Here is a 23,592-nt window from a genome sequence, read left to right on the forward strand (position 1 = left end):
TGCCGCCAAGCTCTGCCCAGCTGATCTCCTGACAGAACCGAGATCCTTCACTGCTTGATGGCAACAAGCAGTAAGTGCCCAGAGCCCACCCGGATGGGACCAAGGCCTTATCTCAACTGTGTGCCCACCAAACTGACTTTGGGTTTGGTTCTTCAGCTTCCTCTTCCCTGAGTTATCTTGTTGTGTAACTCGTCTTGTGTTCTGCTTTATGTGTTGTTGTAAGAAGTCAAGTTAATCATGTGGTAAAATGTCCCTGAGTTTGGAATCCTGAATCCGCTTTTTAATTATGTTAACCCTCCTTTATGACTGAATGAAGCTGACACTATGGAAGAACACAGCTCATGGGTATGCCTTCATAGGGTGCTTGTGACAGTAGCTGTTACAAAGTTAATCATCTTATATTCCTGGGTTAAATCTATTAATATGTTGCTAAATTTTTTTGCTAAGATTTTTATTTAGAGTTTTCTATTTAGCCCATAAGTAAGAGCCTCTCTTATCTTTCTTTCTTTTATTGTCCTTATCTACATTTATGTTAAAATTATACTCTCATCATAAAAATATGTGAAGAACTTCGCCTGTCATCTCTTGTTCCTCTTAAGATCTCTATGTCTTAGGTTTTCTGCAATTTCACTACAGCGCATTTGTTGTATATTAATTCTTTTTTTTTTTTCCCTGCTTGTACTTCAGGAGTTTGAGATTTTGTATCTTCTGTCAACTCTGGAAAATTCCAAGCCATTCAAAAAAGTATTGCCTCTCCCTTATCCTCTCTGTTCCCTTGATATGGAATCATCTTTATGTCAGATATTCTCATTCTATCCTCAACATCTCTTACTTCTCTTTAGGAATTTCTATAATTTTATATCTCTGTTCCACATTGTAGATAATTTGTTAGATTTATTTTCCAGTTTAGTAATCCTCTCTTTAGTTTTTATGCATTTACTCACTTTAAGAATACTGATTCTCCTTCAAAATTTTGTTCTATTATCTCATACACTTGTGGTTAATAATGCTGCTGTTTATACCTTCTGCTTTTGACTAATTCTGTTTTCTTTTGGATATTTTTGGTGGATGTTATATCTTCTCTTCTTTTCTTAATCCTTTCATATTTTAATATACATACTTAATAATATATAAAGTTATCCAATATTTCTACTTTCCTTCCCTCAAACCGAAGAATATCACACTATTTTGATTTGGATTATTCTTCTTCCTATCTCAAATGTCATTGTTGTTTAGTATTTAACTTCCTCCAAATTCTCCCAAATTGAATATTATTATTACCCTTTATGATCAATGCTTGTTTGGATTTACTCACTTGTATACTTATCCGAATTTTTCCTTCTGGTTTTAACTTCTTTCTTCCTGAAAAACATTCTTTAGACATTGTCTCTGTAAAAGCTGTTGATGGTAATGATCATTTTTTGTTTGTCTGGAAATGTCTTTTATATTGCCCTCAGTGATAGGTTAGTTATAAAATTCTGTGTTGAGTCTTATTAGCTGCAGTGGTTTGAAGTTGTTATATCACTATCTTTTGGCTTCTATCGATACTATAGTAAATTATATTCTCAGCTTATTTTTCTTTTGAAGACTGTGGTTAATCTCTAGATGCATTTACCATATTTCCTTTGTCAGTGGTATCCAATAGTTTTCCTAACATGTTTCTAGGTCTGGATTTTATTTATCCTGCTTGAGATGTAAAATGTTGCTTGAAAGTAAAAATTCAGTTCTGGAAAATCCTAGCCATTATGTTTTGAATATTCCTTTTCTTCCATTCTATATATTCTCTCCTCCTGAACTCCTATTTTTTTCTTCCATATTTAAAAAATTTTCATATTTTCCATCACTTTGTAATTTCCTCAGTTTACAAGTCACCGCTTTTCTATTTTGCCACTTCCAATGCCTTAATTAATTATTTAATTTTAAATAATACTCTTTTAAAATTTATTAATATTCCACTTTATTTTTGAAAAAATATGGGTGGCTTCATTTTTGTAATGAGTTGCTTGCTAATTAAAAAAATTTGAACATTTATTTTATATGCTATAGTCCATCATGTCTTTGTCAAATATTTTGAGGATCTACTTCAGATGCTTATTACGTCCCTTGTGCTTGCTGCTGCTGGTTAGTTTTTTCACATGTTCATTAATTTTGCATTAGAAATTTATGTATAGAGGTAGATTGGTAGAGAAAATAGAAGCTTGGATGTTGGAGGATATTACAAGGATACTGTTTTCGTCACCTGTTCTGTAGTCAAATGCAAAAGTTTTCTTTTAAAACGCATCTTTTCAAGGTCCCTGGCTGGCTCAGTCAGTAGAGCATGCGACTCTTGAGCTCAGTGTCATGAGTTCAAACCCTTCATTGGGTGTGGAGCCTGATTAAAAAAGCAAAAACCAAAAAACCCCCATATCTTTATATTTGTGTATTATTATGATAATTGAACTAATCATAGAATTTGATGATTAGTTTTTGGTTTGAAAACATCTTACAGAAGATAATAACAAATTATAATAGGAACAGTAATGTAAATAGAAAATTGTTCATATCTCATGCAGTGTGATGACAGCTTTACAAGACTCACACAATCATTATTTCCTGCCAAAATAGGAAGGTAGCCAGAACTATACTATATAGTTATATACTATATAGGCAAATGTATACTATAGTCATAATATTAGGTATTTCCCCCTTTTCAGATAATATAATTCATGGTTAAAGAGATTAGCCATTTTCTAAGATCTCAAAGCTAAGTTATAGACATGTACTCAGATTCTAGTTTATTTGACTTTAAAATCCATTGTAATCTCTATTTATATTGACTCTCAGTAAAACCTCATGTGTCAAAAGCTGCCAGTTATTATACATCCCTTGGTTTATAGCTGGACACACTGTAGCCCAAATACAAATAGCATTTTCTACCCTGATTTATGTTTTGGTGTCATAATGTATCGGAATTCTTTTCAAAGGAATAGAAGTGATGTGATATGTGTAGTTTTCAGATACTGACCTTAAAAAAAGGGGCATGTACTTCCCTTCTGCTTCCTCTTTTGTTCTTGCTGGAACACAGATGTGCCCACAGAAGATCAAGTTTAAGGATATGACCATGTTAAAAAATGGATTTTCAATAAGGAGTAAGAAAATTTTGTGATTGTCATTCATTGCTAGTTTCATAATACTAAAAATCTAGCTTAAGTCAGTGTTTAAAATATAAACCATTTGACTGGTATTGATGAAAATTTCAAGTGAATTACTTTTTCCATGTTATTAATTTATTCTTCCAGTAGAGATGCAATCTTACTACATTAAAAAATAGGAAATTATAGAGAAAAAAATTACCTATAAAATTAATACCCTTTCAATCACATTTTGTAATTTTTCTTATGACCATTTTTTATAAACTTTACTTTTAACAAAAGATGTATAAACTAAATCACCAATGATAGAATATCTTGATTTTTTTTATTTACCATTATTAAGCTACATCCTTACATATTTCCACCTGTTGGTTAAAATCATGCTCTAAGTGAATGCATGGCAGTTCAAGGACAGGCTATGTTTACTTAACTACACATTTTATGTTGTTCCCAGATTTTGCTGTGATAAACTTTATCTCATCTCCACTGGAGGTATAAATTTCACAAGGTTACCACTGTGTCTCCCTTATCTTCTCTGTAAAAGAGGATAATAATAGTACTTATCTCTGGAGTTCTAGAGAAGATTAGATGTGTGCAGGTGTGGTTGATATCTAGAGCAGTCTGGGCACATGGTAAATATTCACAGAAGAATAGTTATTTTAATCGTATTTTTTTGTAATGGCTTAAGATATTGAACAAGCCAGACTCGATGAAGTGTAGGCAGAAGTGAACTTTCTTCTTCTTCTTCTCTCCAAACCTGTTTTTTTTTTTTTTTAGATTGAAGTCTCAGGACTTAACTGTCTTCAGGTGATAAACTCAAAACCCCTGTATTTAGATGATTAAAAGTTTAGTCTATTCTCATAATTACCTACCATTTCAATTCAGTCCAGAGAAATAATAAAAACTTTAAACTTTTACCCAACTTAAAACTTTACTCTTCCAGTTCTTGTACCTGATCCCAACTGAGAAACCTGAAGTAGAAGGAGGGAGGAGTCTTAATTTTTTCACTCTATCCTTGCTCTCCCCCTTACTTTCTAATAAAAGTTGCTAAATAATAAATTATGTTGGAATTTTCTATATTTGCTTAAAAATTCTTCCCCCCCCTGGAAAAATGTGGCTATTTTAGGGATAGAAGAGAAAAAGTTTTACCTGGAAAGAAATAATTAGTTTCTTCTACTTTTATTGACAACTGGCCAACTGATGTCATGTTATTTTTCTCACAGAATCCTTAATAATTTGTCTAAGGAAAGTGGTGCCAATTTTCTTTAGAGTCCCTAAGTTAAGAGGAAAAAAAAATACTGATGATTTGATGTGGGCCTATTACCAGTTGAGGAAAATTTTTAAATTACAGTATTTCTCTTTTGCCCTGTTCTATTCCAAATAATGTTCTAGTAGCAATTGTTCTCCATAGTGTAAAAAAAAAAAGTTACAGAAAAATTGTTCGCAATGTAGCTTTTGCTCCAAGTTATGATTTTTATTCCCACTTGATATTTCCTAACAAAGTTCATTTGTTTTGGAATACTATGTCCTGTTTCAAAGCCATCTCTCAGTCATGGAAAACACATAAAAAAGCCCAAGGTTTCTGGGATTCCTAACAAGGAATTATTTCAAAGCCAATATCTATCATCAACACTAAAACATAGATTTGTGTCCCTATAACCACTCCATATTCCATATGAAAAATGGGATAATCAGTGAGGGGAAGAGGATTAGGAAAGATGCTCTTAGTTGAGCCAAACTTTTGAAACATGAATATTAATTAAGAGATGCACAAGTAAGCTTAAAGTTTCCAAAGCTTCTGGAATAATTTGTCTTATAAACCACTCTGTTCATGAAAAACTGAAATGGTGCAGGTTCCAAAATTTTCTGAAATTCTGTATCTCATAAATGATGAAAGAAGCCATGACAGAGGTATTTTAAAGTTACAAAAAGTTTTGGCATATGTGCTGCATCTGGCAGATTAAAATTTCTATTTTATTTTATTTATTCAAGTTTTTACTTAAGTTCTAGTTAACGTATAGTGTAGTATTGGCTTCAGGAATAGAATTTCATGATTTCTCACTTACATATAACATCCTGTGCTCATCAAAGTGCTCTCCTTAATACCCATCATCCATCTAGCCCATCCCTCACCCAGCTTCCTCCATCAACCATCAGTTCACTATAGTTGAGTCTCTTATGGCTTTCTTCTCTCTCTCTCTCTCTCTCTCTCTCTCTTTTTTTCCCTTCCCACATGTTCATCTGTTTTGTTTCTTAAATTCCACATGTTAGGGAAATCATATGGTATTTGTCTTTCTCTGACTGACTTACTTTGCTTGACGTAATACAGTCTAGCTCTATCCACATCATGGCAAATAGCAATATTTCATTCTTTTTGATGGCTGAGTAATATTCCTATATATGTAGCAATATATCTATACCTGTATTTATCTATATCTATCTATCTATCTATCTATCTATCTATTTATCTATCTATCTATCTACCAATGTACCACTTCTTCTTTATTCATTAATCTGTAGATGGACATTTAGGCTGTTTCCATAGTTTGGCTATTGTTGATAATGCTGCTAAAAACATTGGGGTGCATGTACCACTGCCAATCTGTATTTTTGTATCCTGTGGGTAAATACCTAGTAGTGCAATTGCTAGGTCATAGGGTAGTTCTATTTTTTAACATTCCGAGGAACCTCCATACTGTTTTCCAGAGTGCCTCACCAGTTTGCATTCCCATCAACAGTGTAAGAGAATTCCTCTTCTCCACATCTTTGCCAATATGTGTTATACTCTATGTTGTTAATTTTAGCCATTCTGACAGTTGTAAGGTGGTATCTCATCTTGGTTTTGATTTGCATTTCCCTGATGTTGAGGGATGTTGAACATCTTTTCATGTGTCCGTTAGCCAGCTGTATGTCTTCTTTGGAAAAATGTCTATTCATGTCTTCTGCCCATTTCTTAACTGAATTATTTATTTTTGGGGTGTTGAATTTGATGAATTATTTACAGATTCTAGATACTAGCCCTTTATCTGATATATCATTTGCAAATATTTTCTCCCATTCTTAGGTTATCTTTTGGTTTTGTCTACTGTTTGCTGTGCAGAAGCTTTTTATCTTGATGATGTCCCAACAGTTCATTTTTGCTTTTGTTTCCTTTGTCTCTGGCAATGTGTCTAGTAAGAAGTTCTTATAGCTGAGGTCAAAGAGATTGCTGCCTGTGTTCTCTTCTAGAATTCTGATGGTTTCCTGTTTTACATTTAGGTCCTCCATCCATTTTGAATTTATTTTTGTACATGGTGTAAGAAAGTGGTCCACTTTCATTCTTCTGCATGCTGTCCAGTTTTCCCAACACCATTTGTTGAAGAGACTGTCGTTTTTCCATTGGATATTCTTTCCTGCTTTGTCAAAGATTAATCATTATTACAATAACCCAATTTTCTTAATGTTCTAATAAAACAATGTGTCAAACTTTTTGCAAATTAAAAGATTCTACCTAATTATTATTAACACTTTCTTAATACTTTGTTAACAAGCACAAAAGCACAAATCAGAAACAATCTTTTAAGCCATTCACTTCATTTTAAATGATCCAAAAATGTTAATTCATATGAAAACATTATCTAGTAACATATTCCATTTGTGTGCATTAGTTCAATATATGAAAAACAAAATCAAATCATTTTCCAAGATGGTGTCAAATACCAGAAAGTATTATCAATTATTCTTTAAAGTTTTTAAATGTAGCTTTCTTAGAGAAATATATTAATGAAATTTATTCAGTAAACATGTTAGCTAAAATATGAAATATGTCATCATTTCTTTTTTAAAGTATGTTTATTGTAGAATATTGGACATTTAAAATAATAAAAATATCATCCATATGCCCATTATCTAAAAACTAAGTTCATATTTTGGTATATTTCTTCTCAGTGTAGTGTCTGGGTGCATGGACATACAAGTTTTTCAATATTCTTGGGGTCATACTATATTTAACTTGGTATACACATATTTTTCTCCCACTTGACATTTAACATCACCTTCTTCTAGGCTTAAGTCTTTCATCAGTGTCATTTTTAATATGGCTACAATAATAGTTAACTGAATGAATGTATGTGCCCAAATTTCCACATTAGATAATGTTTTTTATTATATTATGTTAGATATTTTTTTAAAAAATATTTTTAAAATCTCTGTGCATAAAATGGATTTTATATTGAGGATAATTTTTGTAGGCTAGATCCTGAAAAAAAATGCATCCCTATTTAAAAAAGAATCTTAACAGACATCAAAAGATGCACCAACAAAAAAGGCAAAGATTCTCAAAATTTATACTTATATTTATTTCTCACATATTAGAATAGAATGACAGGAGTGAAAATCTCTCAGTAATTTTCTTTGAACAAGTTTTATTTTTCTAAATGTCAAAGTAAACAGCAGTAGCATGGGGGCTTTGTGCTTTTCAAATCAGGGCAAAATTTACCTTAAAAAACTAGTTGGGATAAAGAAGGGGATGTATTTATCCTTCTAGTATCACTGCTAACTCCTGTCCAGATCTTGCTCTTTCTACTTGGATGTCCTTTACTCTCCCTGGATTTGGCCTTAGGGCTGTCATCACTCAAGACACTTTCAGTTTTTGGGGAAGATTCTAGTTTTGTGGATAGGGTTCCAATAGCTGCCTTGTGATTCTTCACCCATTGAATCAAAGGAACTTACTTACTGAAAAACCATAAAAGAAAAGAAGAACGTTTTGAAAATTTAGGTTGTGATGAAATTTTCCAATGTTTTACTCTGTGAAGGTGAAAGTCTATAAAAAAATAAAACTTTTTAAAGGAAAGCAATTGAGTGGAATTTAAAACTTCTATTTAGACATAAACTTTTTTATTTTGGGTCACTCAAGCTCTCTGATCATTTAATTTCATGTGCAATAGAAATAATAACACCCCATACCAGCCCTACAAATACCATAGTTTTGTTAAGATCAAATAAGATAATATCTAGAGAAATGCTTCACTACAGGGATAAATACAATTATTACCATCATACTCTACTTAACTATTGTTTCAAATGTGCAAAAATTTAAATAAAAGTGTTCTCATTGTAGAAAGTATGAAAAATGCAGATAAGTTGAAAGTCCTTTTAAATCTGGTTCCCTGGCTTCCACATACCTACAAAAATGTTAGAGAGAATTACTTAGAATTACTTGTTAGTTTGCTTTAACTGCACTGTCTGATATGGTAGCTACTAGTGACATGTGGCTAGTAAATGTAAATGTAAATTACATTTAAATAAAATTGATATTGTTAGTCACACTAGTCATATTTCAAATGCTCAGTGGTCACATATTGCTACTGTATTGGACAGAACAGATATAGACCATATTCATCACTGAAGAATGTTCTATTGAACAGTTCTACTCTAGAATCAAGTCCAGGAAGAGATCATGTAGTAAACAGAATAATGCTCTCCCTCCCCCTAAGGATAGCCATGTTCTAATCTCTAGAATCTGAAAATGTTACCTTACTTGGTAAAAGAGGCTTTATAGATGTGATTAAGTTAAGGATCTCATGATAAGAAGATTATCCTGGATTAACTGGGTAGGCCCAATGTGATAACAGGGGTTCTTAGAAGAAGTCTGGCAGATCAAAGTCTGAAAAAGATGTGCTGATCAAAACAGAAAGTAGACTGATGTGCTTTGAAGATGGAGAAAAGAGATTTGAGTCAAAGAAAGGAAAAGGCTTCTAGAAGTTAGAAAAGTCAAGGAAACAGACACTCTCCTATAGCCCCCAGAAAGAAGGCAGTGCTGCTGACCCTGTGATTTTAGGATTTCAGACCGGCAATCTGAAAGATGGTAAATTTGTACTGTTTTCAGCCATTAAATTGGTGGTAATTTGTTACAGCAATGCTGGGATATTAATACATACAACCATAGGTATTTCCATTCCCTTCTTAATGAATATCAACTGTCTCCAATTATTTCTATAATAAATAATGCTATGATAACATTTTTCTATATGTAGAAGCAAATATTATACTGTGAAACATGCTAGAGAGAAAAACCACAGGGTTAGGATGTTCATCTCAGTAGAGATATGTGCAGTGTTAGGTTGGTGAATGTTTAACAACTTTCTTTCCAGAAAACAAAAACAAGAACCCCTGATTTGTGTATTTGCCAATTCTAGTGGTGTAAATATTTTTAGCTGCCAACAAAATGTTACTGAACACAATGCTGAGAAGATAAGTCAGCTTTTGCACCCTGTTGGACCTGTGTGTGTGTATGTGCACCTATGTGTGTCTAGGTATATACATGTTTACATGTGTGGCATTTCTATATTAAATAGGAGGTCTCTCTGATACTTGTTGGAGCAGAGACTTGAAGGAAGTGATGGAGACACTTATGCAAATAAATGAGGAAAAAATATTCCTAGCAGAGAGAATAGTAAGTGCAAACACTTGATGGATGAGTGTTTGGTGTATTTGGTGGATTTCAGGTGTATCTGAAGGCTATTAAGTATGCTAATACAGCTGGAGGAGAGTGAATTCCTTAATTGTTGGAGATAAAGTCAAAGGGTTCATTGTGTATTTTTAAGTGTGTTTGTACTTGGCAGGCAGGTAAGGCCTCAAAAGTCATTGTAGGAAATTTTATTTTGATGGAAATGGAAGGGGTTTGAGGAGTAGAGTGATATAATCTGAGTTAAACCTGCCTCTTCTGTTGAGGATAAAGAGAAACAGGCTGAGGCACAGTCAGGAGGGTGTTGGCAATAATCCAAGTGAGAAACGATGGTGACTTGGCCAAAAGTGATCAGAGACTGTAAATAGAGCTGACAAAATTTGATGAAAGATTGAGTGTGGGGTGAGAAAAAGAGGGGACTCAAGGATGATTCCAAAATTTTGGCTTGATTAATTGGAAAAATGGAAGTACCATCAACTGTAGTAGGGAAGTTGGTGTAAGGAGCAGGTTTGGGATATAGGGGCCAATCAAGAGCTAATTTTGGATATGTGAAATTTAAGATGATTTAAAATTCCAGTCCAGTAGAGAATTGGATATGCACATCTGATTAGGGAAGAGAATTAGCTGGAGATGGCTAGAGAGCTGAGGAGAAATGCAAGGGAATATTCTAATAATGGACAATGGACCACAGGAGGGAGAATGAGTACAGAAGGGCTGGCGGCCTGCTAAGGATAGAAAGAGACTGCTATCCCATCTAAGTGACATCTAAGAATTATTGGATTTGTAACATTGGAAGGAGTGATTTGAAAAGATAGATGAGGTTGAAGAGTGAGACAAGTAATTGAGAATATGGAAGGGTATGGTGTTTGGTAGCAACAAGCCCTAGTGTATAACTGCAGGTGTGAGTGGCTGATAGGGTGAAAGATATCACTGGCAGAGAGGAGGTCTTCGAAATGGGAGACCAGATGGTGGAAGGATCATCGGTGTGGATATTGAAATCACAATAATTACCACAGGTATAGTATTAGAGATAATTACAGTGAACATCACAGTGATCTCAGGGTGGTCCTCAAACTAGCAGCGCCAACATGACCTATTTGTTAGAAATGCAAATTTTCAAGTCCCATACATAGCTATGGAATACCGCACCCCCCCCCCCCCCCCCCCGCCGCCAGTGGTGCTTCTTCTGATCACAGTGAAGTTTAGGGACTACTTGTACTGATAGCACAGAAGATAGCAAAGTTAATTATTTGGGGGAAATAGCAAGGATTTCAAAGAGGTAGCATTTAAACTATATCTGAAGTAATCGCAAGATTAAGTGCAGGGAACTTAACATGAAAGGGAGCAGCATTTGTAAAAAAACAAAAACAAAAACAAAAAAGCTAGAATCATGAGAAGACCTCAAGTAAGATGAAGTGAAATTACGTAAAAGTGTAAATTGTTAGCTATTAATATTAGAAAGTCATGCCCTGCTAGGAAGGCATTGAATCTTTAGGAATCCTGATAAAATATCACAATCTTCTATTCATCTATTTCTTAGTATAGGTATTAGGCTCAGTATATAGAATAAGTGTAACTACCTTGGCATGCCAACATTTTCCACAGTTTTTCAACAGACCTGTGAAACACAGGAGAAACACAGGAGAACTGTACCAAAGCGCAGGTAAAACACAAATAGCGATTAAAGGAAGCCTCGACCTTTAAGGAAGTCACAGAACGCCTACCCAGGGTGTTTCCCTGAACAGCCGGCATTCCAGGGGCGGGGCTTGCACCCCGTTGACGTCACTACCTAGCGCCGGGCGCGCTCTTTCGGCGGCTGATTCAAACGTTTGGGCCGGGGTTTGGGGGCCTGAAGAAGCCGCGTAGCGGCTGAGTGGTTCCTGCTCTTCACTCCAGGGTGAATTCCTGTGCAGTCCCGGGAGGATCTCGGAAGCTAAGGAGGCTGGTGCCCGAGGGAGAGAATGGCGTTCTCGACCACAGTCTCCCAGAGAAAGTATATAAAACGGAAGGCTCCCCGGGGCTTTCTTAAGCGCGTCTTCAAGCGACAGAAGCCTCACCTTCGTCTAGAGACAAGTAGCGACTTACTGGTGAGATTCTGTCCATTCTTTGGTTGGGAATGGAGCAAGAGAGAGATAGAGGAAATTAACCCCAGCTTTTATTTCGTCACCCCTAGCGAGTCCAGCTCCGTCAGGCCTACGTTTAAGGCCTGTGATGACGAGGCAGGTTTGTCCTCGCCGCACCCGTCAGTTCATATTCCTGACGCTTAGTTGCCTGGGGTCCTCCTCTGAAATGTAGGTATCCGGACCTTTTTTACGGGAGGCTATTAGCCACATCATCTTAGGGGGAAAACTAACGTTCACTTCTTGCTTATGGCTTTCCCAGGGCGTAGTCTGGTACTGCGCTTAGTGTACTTGCGAAAGATACAGTTAAAAAAAGTAAATTTTGGAATTCAGCCAGGGTCGTATTTATTGAACGATTGTAAAAGGCATTACTGACAGGCCTTTTACGTGTGTGCCTCCTTTGCCTTTCTCCCTTTTTTACGTTGTTAAGCAAACATATTTCCCTATTTCATGTACTGTAGCTTAGTTATTAAAGAACCCTGATTCAAGTTTACTTGTAAGTGGTATGCTTTCAACTGTGCATTCATTTTCCTAGACAAATAGAGCAGCTGTTAGTTGAGTATTCAAGGCAAACCACGAAGACTTGTTAATCTGACTCAGAATTCCTGCAGCATAATGCTCACTTAATAGCCATAGCCAAACCACTGTATATTTCTGTGTTGAAATAAATTCGGAGTTTTTATGTTGAGTGCCTGGAACATATGTTTCTCTAGCAGAATAAACACTCTTTCCCTAGGTTTAAACCATAAGAGGCTCCGCCTCCCTTTTGTCAGAACAGATTTTTGAATAAAGGAGCCATTTATAAGTTGGCACCTAATTTCCAGGAAGTCAAGGTAAAGAATTGTTGGTAGCCAGGGCACAGGGCCTCGAGAATGTCTTCAAATGCATCATCCATCTGTTCTTAAACTACAGTGAGTTTTTCCAACTCTCTTCTCTACAGCCTCCCCAAGTTCACTACGGCCTTCCCATCTGTTGCCTGCAAGTGCAGCATTTCCCTTTTTGCTACACTACTATAGAATTGTCTTTACTTTTCCGTTATTTGGTCTCTGAAGCCCAAGCAGCTTTCTTGCAAGTGTACCTCTTCTACTGTCTCCTGCCCTTCTTTTCTTAGACCCTGTAAGGAAAGACAATATAGTTGATCCTTGAACAACCCTTGAGTGACACCTCTAACCTGCCACAGTTGAAAATCCATGTATAACTTTTGGCTTCCCAAGAACTTAACTGATAGCTTATTGTTGACCAGAGCCTTACTGATAACATAAAACAGTTGTTAACACATATTTTGTAAACATATACTGTATTCTTACAATAGCATAAGATAGAGAAAAGAAAATGTTAAGAAAATCATAAGAAAGAGAAAAATGCATTTACAGTACTGTATTTATTTAAAAAAAAAATGTTTTCAAGGGTCAACCTGTACCTACTGTTTTGAATGCCTCACCTAATGGTGATAAAGGTAACATAAGTGAACTGGATAAGTGAAATTGATCTGCAGAACATTTTCAGGAATTTATTCTGGAGTTTTCATTGGAGCTTGGGTTCTAAATGGGGAGGAGGTGTACCTGCTCAGGAATATCTAGGAGATTAACAGCTGGTACAGATTGTTTGGCAGAAATTTCTCAAGTAGAGTCCTCCCACATCATATCTGTCTGCCTCAAGTGACCCATGGATACCTGGGCTCTCTCGTGGAGTGGGATTGGGTTTCATGGTGTGGGAAAAGGGAGTTGGGGTGTGGTAGGGGAAAGGAAGTTCTTTTTGTTGGCATCTATTCCTGGGTTGTATGCTTGTCTTTGGCTTGCACTGGTTCTCTCACTGTCTTGTATATGGCATGCATCACCCTGGTTTCTTTGATTATGGCTTTCTGCTTACGGTTTTCTTCTTACCTTTGACACTTCGTAATCTTACCCAACAAGTGTCCCACATCATCCATAAACTTTTCTACAATTAGGGCATTCTGTTTTGATCTCTTTTTTCTGAACTTTGATAGCAATATAAGAATTACATCATACAATTAAACTATTGAGACTCTGACACTATTCTGTAAGTTTCATATGTCGTTGTGTCTCCCAGTGTGGTACGCAGCTTCTTGAGAGGAAGGAACCATATAGATCTCCTTTTTGTGTCTCCCATTATCTTTAATACAAAACTAATTTACTTTTATGCTGGCTTTTGTTATATTGCATTTCTTCTGCCTGAAGATTACCTCATTGTACTCCACTTGGCAGACTCCAATTTCAAAATCCAGTTCAAATGCTAGCCACTTCCTGAGTCTTCCTTAATTTTAGGACCAACTTTATCATCTATTGTCACACAGTTGTCATTAATTTCATATGGGTTTGGTTCCCTCATTGGATGGAAACTTTGAATTGGGGATTTTTTGTATTTCTAATGTTCGGCGTAATACTTTGAATGTTATGAGTGTACAAATAATGTTGGGAATGTATAGTAACTAATGTGGATTTATTGTTATTTCTCATACTTTCCTCTTAATTTCTTTGTGTTATTTCATAGTTCTTTTGCACCAGTTTTTTGTTTTATTGTATGCTTTATTTGGTTGTATATCCCCAGGGCCAATACTGGGGAGCACATCTATTAATCTGTATAAATTGTTCAGCTTTCTCATGGCTCAGTGGGTTTTCAGATTTCTCACTGAGGAAATCTCTGGATGCTTACGGTTTATGCAAAATTCAAATGTCCTATGATGAAGGGAGGGGGAAATCAGACTGGCTCAGTGTTTTGATCAATTGGCCAAATTGACTGTTAAGGAATGGATATTTCTTTGTAAATTATGTTTTGATTTACCTTTCAAGCAAGGTGATTTTTTTTTCAGGTAAATTTTTGATGGAATGGGCTTTTTCAAGTTTGAATGTCTAGCTGAATACTTTAAAATTTGCTTTTGTTTTGATATTTAATTTAAACCTTAGTGCAGGGGTACCTGGGTGGCTCAGATGATTGAGCTTCCAACTCTTGATTTCAGCTCAGGCTGTGATGTCAGGGTCATGAGGTCAGGCCATGCTTAAGGCTCTATGCTCAAAAGGGAGTCTGCTTGAGATTCTCTCCTGCCTCTCTCTGCCCTCCCATAAGCTCTCTCTCTAAAATAAACAAATCTTAAAACAAAACAAAACCAAACCCAAATAACCTTAGTACATTTGAGTGGCACCACTCAATTAACTATTTTATGGGAGAGGATTAGGTTGCTTAAAAAAAATTCTGTGACAGAGTAATATTAATTTGTCTCAGTATCTATGGCTCATACTTAAGAAGAGGAAAAGACTTTCCATGTAGATTAATAGGGTGAACCAAGTCTCAAAACAGTGTGGGTTTTTTGTTTTTTCCCTTTTCATTTTTGCTTTTCATTTTTTCAAAATTGAAGTATAGTTGATGCATAACATAGTCATTCAAGTTTGTATGGTGTGCTCATCACAAGTGTAGCTACCACTACCATTCAATGTTGTAACAGTACATTGACTATATTCCCTAAGCTGTGCCTTTTATTCCCGTTACTTACTCATTCCAATGGCTTATTCATTCTATAACTGGAGGCCAGTATCTCCAACACCTCTAAACCCATTTTGCCCATCCCCCCACACTTTCACCTCCATTATCCATCAGTTCTCTAAAACAGTGGGTGTGGTTTATTTGGGAATGGCTAAAAAATTTTTTTGCCTAATTTGGGGAGATATGGAGAAATCTTTTGTTCATGCAATAACTGTTCACTACCTACTATGTATTGTGCATGGACTAGAGATCACTGATGATACAATGTTGGGGAAGGTAAACATAGTTCTTACCCTTATATGTCATTGAGGAGGACAGGTGAGAAATTGCTTCATGGTGTATATAGTATGTGCAGTGGTAGGAAGTTCAGGGTGCAAAACCTTACGTACTGGGGGCAGTTGGACGTTCAGAGACGTTTACAAACTAGTAGGATGCCTGTAGGCAAGGTTTTATTTGAATATAGAAATAAGTTCAAAAGACTTACTATAGAACTGTAAGCTGAGAGATGAAACTGGAAAAGTCTAGTCAAATGGGGTTTAGTATTAAGGAATTTATCTTGGGCATATCAGGAAGCTATTTATCTTTAGAAGTAGGAAATCTAGATTAATAGGAAATTACGCCATGTTATATACTGTTTTTGCTGCAATAGGAAATGGGATGTCATTGGAAGTTTAAAAAAGAATTGAATATTGATCTATATGTCAGTTTTTGTGCCAGTACCATACTGTCTTGATTACAGCTTTGTAATAGAGCTTGAGTCTGAAATTGTGATGCCACCAACTTTGGTTTTCTTTTACAACATTCCTCTGGCTCTTTGGAGTCTTTTCTTGTTTCATATAAATTTTAGGATTATTTGTTCCATTTCTTTGAAGAAAATTCATGGTATTTTGATAAGGATTGCATTAAATGTGTAGATTGCTCTAGGTAGCATAGACATTTTCAGAATATTTGTTCTTCCAATCCATGAGCATGGAACATTTTTCCATTTCTTTGTGTCTTCCTCAATTTCTTTCATGAGTACTTTATAGTTTTCTGGCACATGCACCCGAATGTTTATAACAGCAATGCCCACAATAGCCAAACTATGGAAAGAACCTAGATGTACATCAACAGATGAATGGATAAAGAATATGTGGTATAAACACACACACACACACACACACACACACACACACACACACAATGGAATACTATGCAGCCATCAAAAAAACCCTGAAATCTTGCCATTTGCAACAATGTGGATTGAACTAGAGGGTATTATGCTAAGCAAAATAAGTCAGTTAGAGAAAGACAATTATCATATGATCTCTCTGATATGAGGAATTTGAGAGGCAGGGTGGGGGGTCGTGGGAGGTAGGAGAGGGAAAAATGAAACAAGTTGGGATCGGGAGGGGACAAACCATAAGAGACTCTTAATCTCAGGAAACAAACTGAGGGTTGCTGGGGAGTTAGGAGGAAGGATAGGGTGGCTGGGTTATGGACATTGGGGAAGGTAAAACTAATGATTTACAGACCTATACCCTTGAAGCCAATAATATATTATATGTTAATAAAAAAAAAGAATCGAATAACATGGTATTACATAAAGAATCAGAATTGGTGCTTTACCCTAGAGTTCTTGTGAGAATTAAAGGAGACCAGCATCAAGAAAGTACCAAAGGAAGATGTCCTTCTATAGGTTCTTTATCTTATTAAACTTAAATTCCCTATCTCCTATTTTTTCCAGATATCACTCAAACATTCGTAAACATCTATAACCATCCACCAAAGATTTCTGCATAATATTTAAATTTAAAACACTACAATACCTAGTTATTTAATGTTTAGTAAACTGAGGGGAAGTGGTTGTGTGTAGTTTTCATAGTGAATATTAGATGAGTATTGTTCTAACTGCAAAGAACGTGTAATATATCAATCACCAATATAGTAAGGATATTTTCTAATTGTACTCAAGTAATTAATATTATTTATCTGCTTATATTATCTATTTTAATTTCTTAAGGGCCTCAAAGATTAATAGTAGATATAATTATTTTGATATGTTGGATGACAAGTAACTTGACCTTTATACATATACTTTTCACTTCAGGAAGGTTAACATTCCAGTTACTAACATGTTTTTGAACAGATGTTTCAAATTAAATACCTGGTTAAAAAATCTTAAACTCATGGTTCGTAGAATGAGATGATCATTCTTACACATTTTTGATGTTTTGCTTTTAAATTTTTTGGGAAATTCCATTATAAATTTAAATTTATTTGGAGTTGGAAGCAAGAATATTTGCTATTTAATAGAGTCCTACCTAAGCTTTGTAATTATGCTTTACAAAATGTTATTGTCTATGGACTTTGGTCAACCTTATATATAGTCTTGGTTTATGTATTCCTGATACTAAGTCTCTTTTGTATGGAATTTAAATTGGACTTAAATTAAATCGAATTCTGTGTTACTTTAAATAAAAATGAATGGACTTAAGCACACTAATAGATATTTTGGAATTAATAAAATAAAAATTAATAAAATAAAAATTTTGGAATCTTTTAAAAAATCATTACTCAAAGCATCAGTGTTTGAGTTTAAAAATCCTTTTGAGGGTGCCTGGGTGGCTTAGTCAGCTAAGTGTCTGCCTTTCAGCTCAGGTCATGATCCCAGTGTCCTGGGATCTAGTGCCATGTCAGGCTCCATGCTCAGTGGAGAGCTTGCTTCTCCCTCTGCCTGCCTCTCCCCCTGCTTGTGCTCTCTCCCTCATTCTCTCTCTCTCTCTCAAATAAATAAATGAATAAATAAAATCTTTAAAAAAATAAAAATTCTTTTGAATTTTCTCTTAAAGGTGCATCTGAATTGTTTACTGTTTGTTCATCGGTTAGCAGAAGAGTCCAGAATGAATGCTTTTGAGAATAAGTATGGAATCATTAAAAAGGAGCATGTACAGGCTGCAGCAAAGGTAAAATCTTTCTTTTCTTGAGCAAGAATTAACTTAAAAAATTATCATCTCGTATATCAGTTCTGTCTGCTTTGGATTCCTTATTTAGCTTTTTTGACTGATGTTTGGCTTCCCCACCCTACCTCAGTTATGCTGGCATCCTGGTATAGTTAACAACAGAATTGGCATGGATTAGGCCCAGAATGCTGACCAGTTGTCAGCTGCTATTTCCCTGGCAGTGTAACTGTTACCTAGGTACAGGGCAATATAGGCAGCTGCCTATAGCTGGGGAGGTGTGGCTTTTTATGTTAATGGGTTTAATTATGGAGATTTTCTTTTTCTATAGTATATATTATGGATTTCTGATGGGAATATTCATGGCCAATGCTTTATCATTACTTAAGGGAAATGAATGTTTGGCTGTTAAACTGTATGATTTATAGTAGGCTATACATAGTTGAGAAGGCTTATCACCTTGAAATTTATGAAAACTTCTTGATCATTTTAATTTTTCCTAATTACTTGTTTTGAGGTACCTTATGATATGTCATAAGTCATAATGACTTATGAATCAAATCATTTATATAAGCAGAGAAAGTTGCTTCTTACTGGTATTTCTATATAATGTAAGAATATGATACCTAGGATAGTTTTTTCTAAATATGTCTCTAAGATTATTTTCATTTGATGTTAAATGAAATCAAATTTATGGCCCACCATAAAAATTTTTGGGGGGGGGTCAGAGAAATTGGATAGTCACAATGTTATATAGAGAGCTTGTTTCTAAAATAATATGTAAGAAATTGGCAACCATGGTTGACTGGTGGATGATGTGGGAGAGATACATATTTTTGACAGTCTACTTTGTGGACTTTTGTTTAATTTTTTTAAATTTTGAAATAATTATAGTCTCACAGAAGATGCAAAAATAATAGAGTTCCCATCTGTCTTTTATCCAGTTTTCCACAATGCCATCATCTTTATATAACTATAGTTATGTAAAATTATGAAAGTTTATGAAAAACAGCGGTAAAGAAATTTGTTGAACTCTGTTTAACTGAACATAGTAAAGATTTGGGTACATAATATACTCACCAAATTTGAGTATGTTGTACTTTATTTTGTAGTGCTCATGCTAACATGTAGAACCAGAGAAGTACAAGTACTGGCCTGGGATATAGACCTATTTGAAGGTCTCTGTGGAAGCCTAGAAATTGCATGCCCTAGTACTTTTTTAGGGGCTTCAAATTTGCTTATGTTTCAATATGTTTCTAGACTATTAAAGGCAATGTAAGTATTTTTTTTCTGCAGGTAAAAGTAAGGCTAAGAGCTTGAAGAGTATATGTGTGTATTTTAAATTTAGGGTTTGTTTTTATTATAGGTGTATTTATTGTTCTTTAAAAAATTTCTGGATATATTCTGGTTTACTGCTTCTGATCTTTTATAGCTAAAGATCTGGTTTTATTTTATTTTCTCATGGGCTATATGTTTTGAAAATTGTCTACCTAATTTGTTTTTTTTTAGCATATGATGACTAGTCTTTGTCTCTAAATTGATAGAATTCTAGCTCAAATATAAGAAATTTGGTGTTGCAATGGATTTGTATTGCTTTATAGTTGTTGATGCCTGATTTATAATAGGATTTTGACTTTTGGAAAATTATTTAACTCCTTAGATTACCAAATTGTCTACAAACTTCAAGTTGGGAACCACTAATCTGGGTACTTTTGGTTTACATTTGAAGAAATTGATATTCAGAAGTTACTATAAGACCAGATTTTGTGAATTGCTTGTTTCACATTTTTTGAGAGAAGTGGACTAGTTTAGGGGGAAGTCTAGGACCATTTATAAAGTAAAACATTCCATAATCACCTTCCAAACTGGGTTTTATAAACTCAGACTCTTGCATATTATGCACATAAGATGATTGAACTTTTTGTCGAGGAATTCTGTTTTATTTGCCTTGGGTATAATATGAATCTTCATTTTTTTCCCCCCTCACAGGTAATTCTAAAGAAGAGCAGAGGTTAGAAGTCAAAGAACACATTTTGAAAATTATATGATGTATTATTTTAGATGGTAACAGACTGTGAAAGCACTTTTTACGTATCAGCTAAGATTGTTTATTATTAAAATATTGACTAGTTGAGGGATGTGTGTATTTGTTTTTTGTTTTTTTTTTTTTTTTTTTACTGGTACTGGAATATCTCAAAAACAGGACTATTTAAATGTTTTTTTTGACAAATTGTTTCATTCAGTTTCAGTAGCCTCATTTTACTTCATTTTGTTGATATTACAAATGTTTTACATAACAAAAATGATATTTTACATATGAAGTAGTTTGAAGAGATGTGTTAGAATTGTTTATAAGGATTTAGATTTATTTACAATTAACTATGGAATCAATTTAATTTCTGAAGAAAGTTAATGCTGTCGCAAAAGCAATGCAATTTTTGCTTTACACTATTATTGACCTTTCTCAACTAGAAACATCAGCAAGGTGTTTTCAAAACCTGCTTCTCCTTCCAAGTCAAAAAAATAATAGAGCAAACCGACTTATTTTAAGTAGATTTAATAGGTGGGTGTTTCATTTCCCCTAAGGAATCCTTTAGAAGTTTATTGTGTATTATCTGATAGTTATTTTTATTCCCCAGTGGTTACATCTTAAATAGTTATAATACTCAAAACAGGAATTTGATATTAGCACCGTGTAGGTGTAATTCTGTACCATTTTATCATGTGTAGATTTGTGTAACAGCCACTATAGTCAAGATACAGAATTATTCATCATCAGAAAGTTCTCCATCATGCTGTCCTTTAATAATTAACACTTAGCCTTCTATGGACACCCCTCCTCTCCAGTCCCTAAGCCCTGGCAACCACTAATCTCTTCTCCAGCTCTATAATTTTATCATTTTAAATGGAATCATACAGGTAATGACTTTTGGGGATTTGTCTCCCCCTCCCCCACTCAGCATAACTTCCTTGAGATCCATCCAAGTTGTTGCGTGTAGCAGTTCCTTTTTATTACTGAGTCATATCCCTTGGTATTTATGTACTACACTTTCTGCAGCTGTCCACCCATTGTAGTGCATTTTGATTATTTCCAGTTTTTGGCTATTATAAATAAAGCTTCTATGAACGAATGTGTACAAGTTTTTATACAGATAAAAGTTCTCATTTCTCTGGGATAAATGCCTGGGAGTGTGATTGCTGGGTTGAATGGTAAGTTTATCTTTACTTTTTAAAAAAGAAATGACCAAACTGTTTTGCAGAATGGCTGTACCATTTATATTCTCATTAGCAATTTATGTGAGATCCAGTTTCTTCACATTCTCATTCTCATAAACATTTGCTATTGTTATTTTTTATTTTAAGCTGCTCTGATGAGAGTGTGTCTCATGGTTTCTTCCATTTCCCTAATGGCTAATGATGTTGCACATAATTTCATATATATTTCTCATCCATTTTTCCTCTTTGGTAAAATGTTTCTTCATTTCTTTTGACTTTTTTATTTGGATTGTTTGTTTTTACAGTGTTGAATTCTAAGAGTTCATTATTCTAGGATGGGTCATTTGTCAGATACGGGGTTTGCGATATATATATATTTTTTCCTGTTGTCTTTTGTCCTCTTAACAGGGTCTTGTGAAGATCAACAGTTTTTAATAGATGAAGTCCATCTTAATTTGGTCCTCCTACCCCCTTTCATGGTATTGGTGTAATGTTTGAGGACTCTTAATCAAGTCATTGGTCCTGAAGATTTGCCCTGTTTCTCTCTCTTCCTTTCTTTTTATATATTACAAGTTTTATAGTTTGTTTTATAATTAAGTCTGATTTATTTTGAGTCAGTTTTTATATGAGGTATGAGGTTTAGGTCAAGATTTATTTTTTTTGTCTGTGGATATTATTTCAGCACCATTAGTTTGAAAAGACTATTTCCTCCATTGAAGATCTTTTGCACTTTTGTCACAAATCTGTTAGTTGTACTTGTGGGGCTATTCCTGAATTCTCTGTTCCATTACTTTTTCTCAGTCTCCACCAATAACACATAGTTTTTATTACTGTGGCTATATAATCAGTCTTGAAATCAGACAGAGTGATTCCTCTCACGTGATTCTTGTTCATAATTGTTTTGGCTCATGCTGGCTTCCGCAGCACATATACTAAAATCAGGACCATGCAGAGAAGATTAGCATGGCCCCTGCACAAGGATAACATGCAGATTCTTGTGTTCTGTGTTTTAAAATGGCTATCTGAGACAGACTTAAAAGCTTGTTGAAAACTGGTAAGGAAAAAAATTGTTTTGGCTCTTCTAGTTCCTTTGCCTTTCCATATAAATTTTAGCTTGCCAGAATTTTAATAGGAATTGCATTAAACATGTATATCAATTTGGGGAGAATTGGCATCATGACTTTGTTGAGGCTTCCAATCCACGGGTATAGAATGTCTCTGTTTATTTACATCTTTGATTTCTTCATCAGTGTCTTATAGATTTCACTTTTTGTCGTTTCCTTTTTGTTTAGAGAACTTCCTTTTGTTATTCTTTTAGGGTAGAGCTGCTGGTGATAAATTTTCATTTCCTTCATCTGAGAATGTCTTGATTTCCCCATCATTCCTGAAATATATTTTCACTGGATAGATAATTCTGGTTTGACTGTTCTTTGTACTTGAAAAATGTTTTATCATTTCCTTTTGGCTTCCATGCTCCTTGATGGAAAAAAAATCTGTAAGTAGTGTATTGTTTCTCTGGCTACTTTCAAGATTTTTGTTTTATGTCTTTGTTTAGGTTTGATATGATGTGCTGTGGAATGGATGTCTTTGCATATATCCTGTTTGGGGATTACGCTATGGATCTGGTTTTTGTTTGTTTGTTTGTTTGCTTTGTTTTTGCCAAATTTGGGAAATTTTCAGTCATTATTTTTTTGAATACCTTTTAGCCCCATCTGTCTTCCCTTCTGGGTCTCTAATGACATAAACATCAGATTTTTTTTTTTTTTTAAAGTTCCATAAATTCCTGAGGCCCTTTTTTTGGGGGGGGGGTGTATATTTTCTCATCGATTAGGAAATTTCTATGTTCTGTCTTCTAGTTCACTGGTTATTTCTTCTGTTTCACTATTCTGTTGTCTCATTTTTTTCCCAGTTATTAAACTTTTTAGTTCTAAAATTCCATTTGCTTTTTCTTTATAACTTCTGTATATTTGCTGAGGCTTCCTTTTTTTTTTTTTATTAAGTGTGTTTGTAATTACTCAACTTTTATGATGGGTGCTTTGAAATCTTTGATAATTCTAAAATCTGTACCATCTTGGTGTTGAAATTTGTTTTTTATCATGAAATTTGCATCTTGATTCTTGGTATTATGCGTGCTATTTTTTCCTGAAACTTGGATGTTACAAGACTGGATCTTATTTAAATCTTGTGCTATCACAGGACTTTTTGGGCACCATTCTAGTGGATAAAACATGGTACTGCCTTGT

The 23,592-nt window shown here is 34.7% G+C and overlaps 1 protein-coding gene and 1 non-coding gene across 3 annotated transcripts; both read left to right on the top strand.

The window, feature by feature from the left end:
* Nucleotides 1-11,389: 11,389 nt before the first annotated feature.
* CENPW (centromere protein W) lies at nt 11,390-20,271 on the top strand. 2 transcript variants are annotated; one of them, XM_032862478.1, is made up of 3 exons: nt 11,390-11,663; nt 18,026-18,139; nt 19,794-20,116. In XM_032862478.1, the coding sequence occupies exons 1-3, from the start codon at nt 11,538-11,540 to the stop codon at nt 19,938-19,940; spliced, it is 387 nt and encodes a 128-aa protein (XP_032718369.1). In that variant the 5' UTR covers nt 11,390-11,537; the 3' UTR covers nt 19,941-20,116. The 2 variants fall into 2 exon arrangements, with proteins under 2 accessions (XP_032718369.1, XP_032718370.1); XM_032862479.1 differs by lacking the exon at nt 19,794-20,116 and adding an exon at nt 20,123-20,271 and having other exon boundaries at nt 11,392-11,663.
* Nucleotides 20,272-22,257: 1,986 nt separating this feature from the next.
* On the top strand, nt 22,258-22,361 carry LOC116870622. Its single transcript, XR_004383268.1, has one exon. It is a non-coding gene; the product is annotated as a U6 spliceosomal RNA (small nuclear RNA).
* The last annotated feature ends 1,231 nt before the right edge of the window (nt 22,362-23,592 follow it).

The sequence above is a fragment of the Lontra canadensis genome, unplaced genomic scaffold (genome assembly GCF_010015895.1).
Source record: "Lontra canadensis isolate GAN:19392208 unplaced genomic scaffold, GSC_riverotter_1.0 scaffold23, whole genome shotgun sequence".
Taxonomy (NCBI): domain Eukaryota; kingdom Metazoa; phylum Chordata; class Mammalia; order Carnivora; family Mustelidae; genus Lontra; species Lontra canadensis.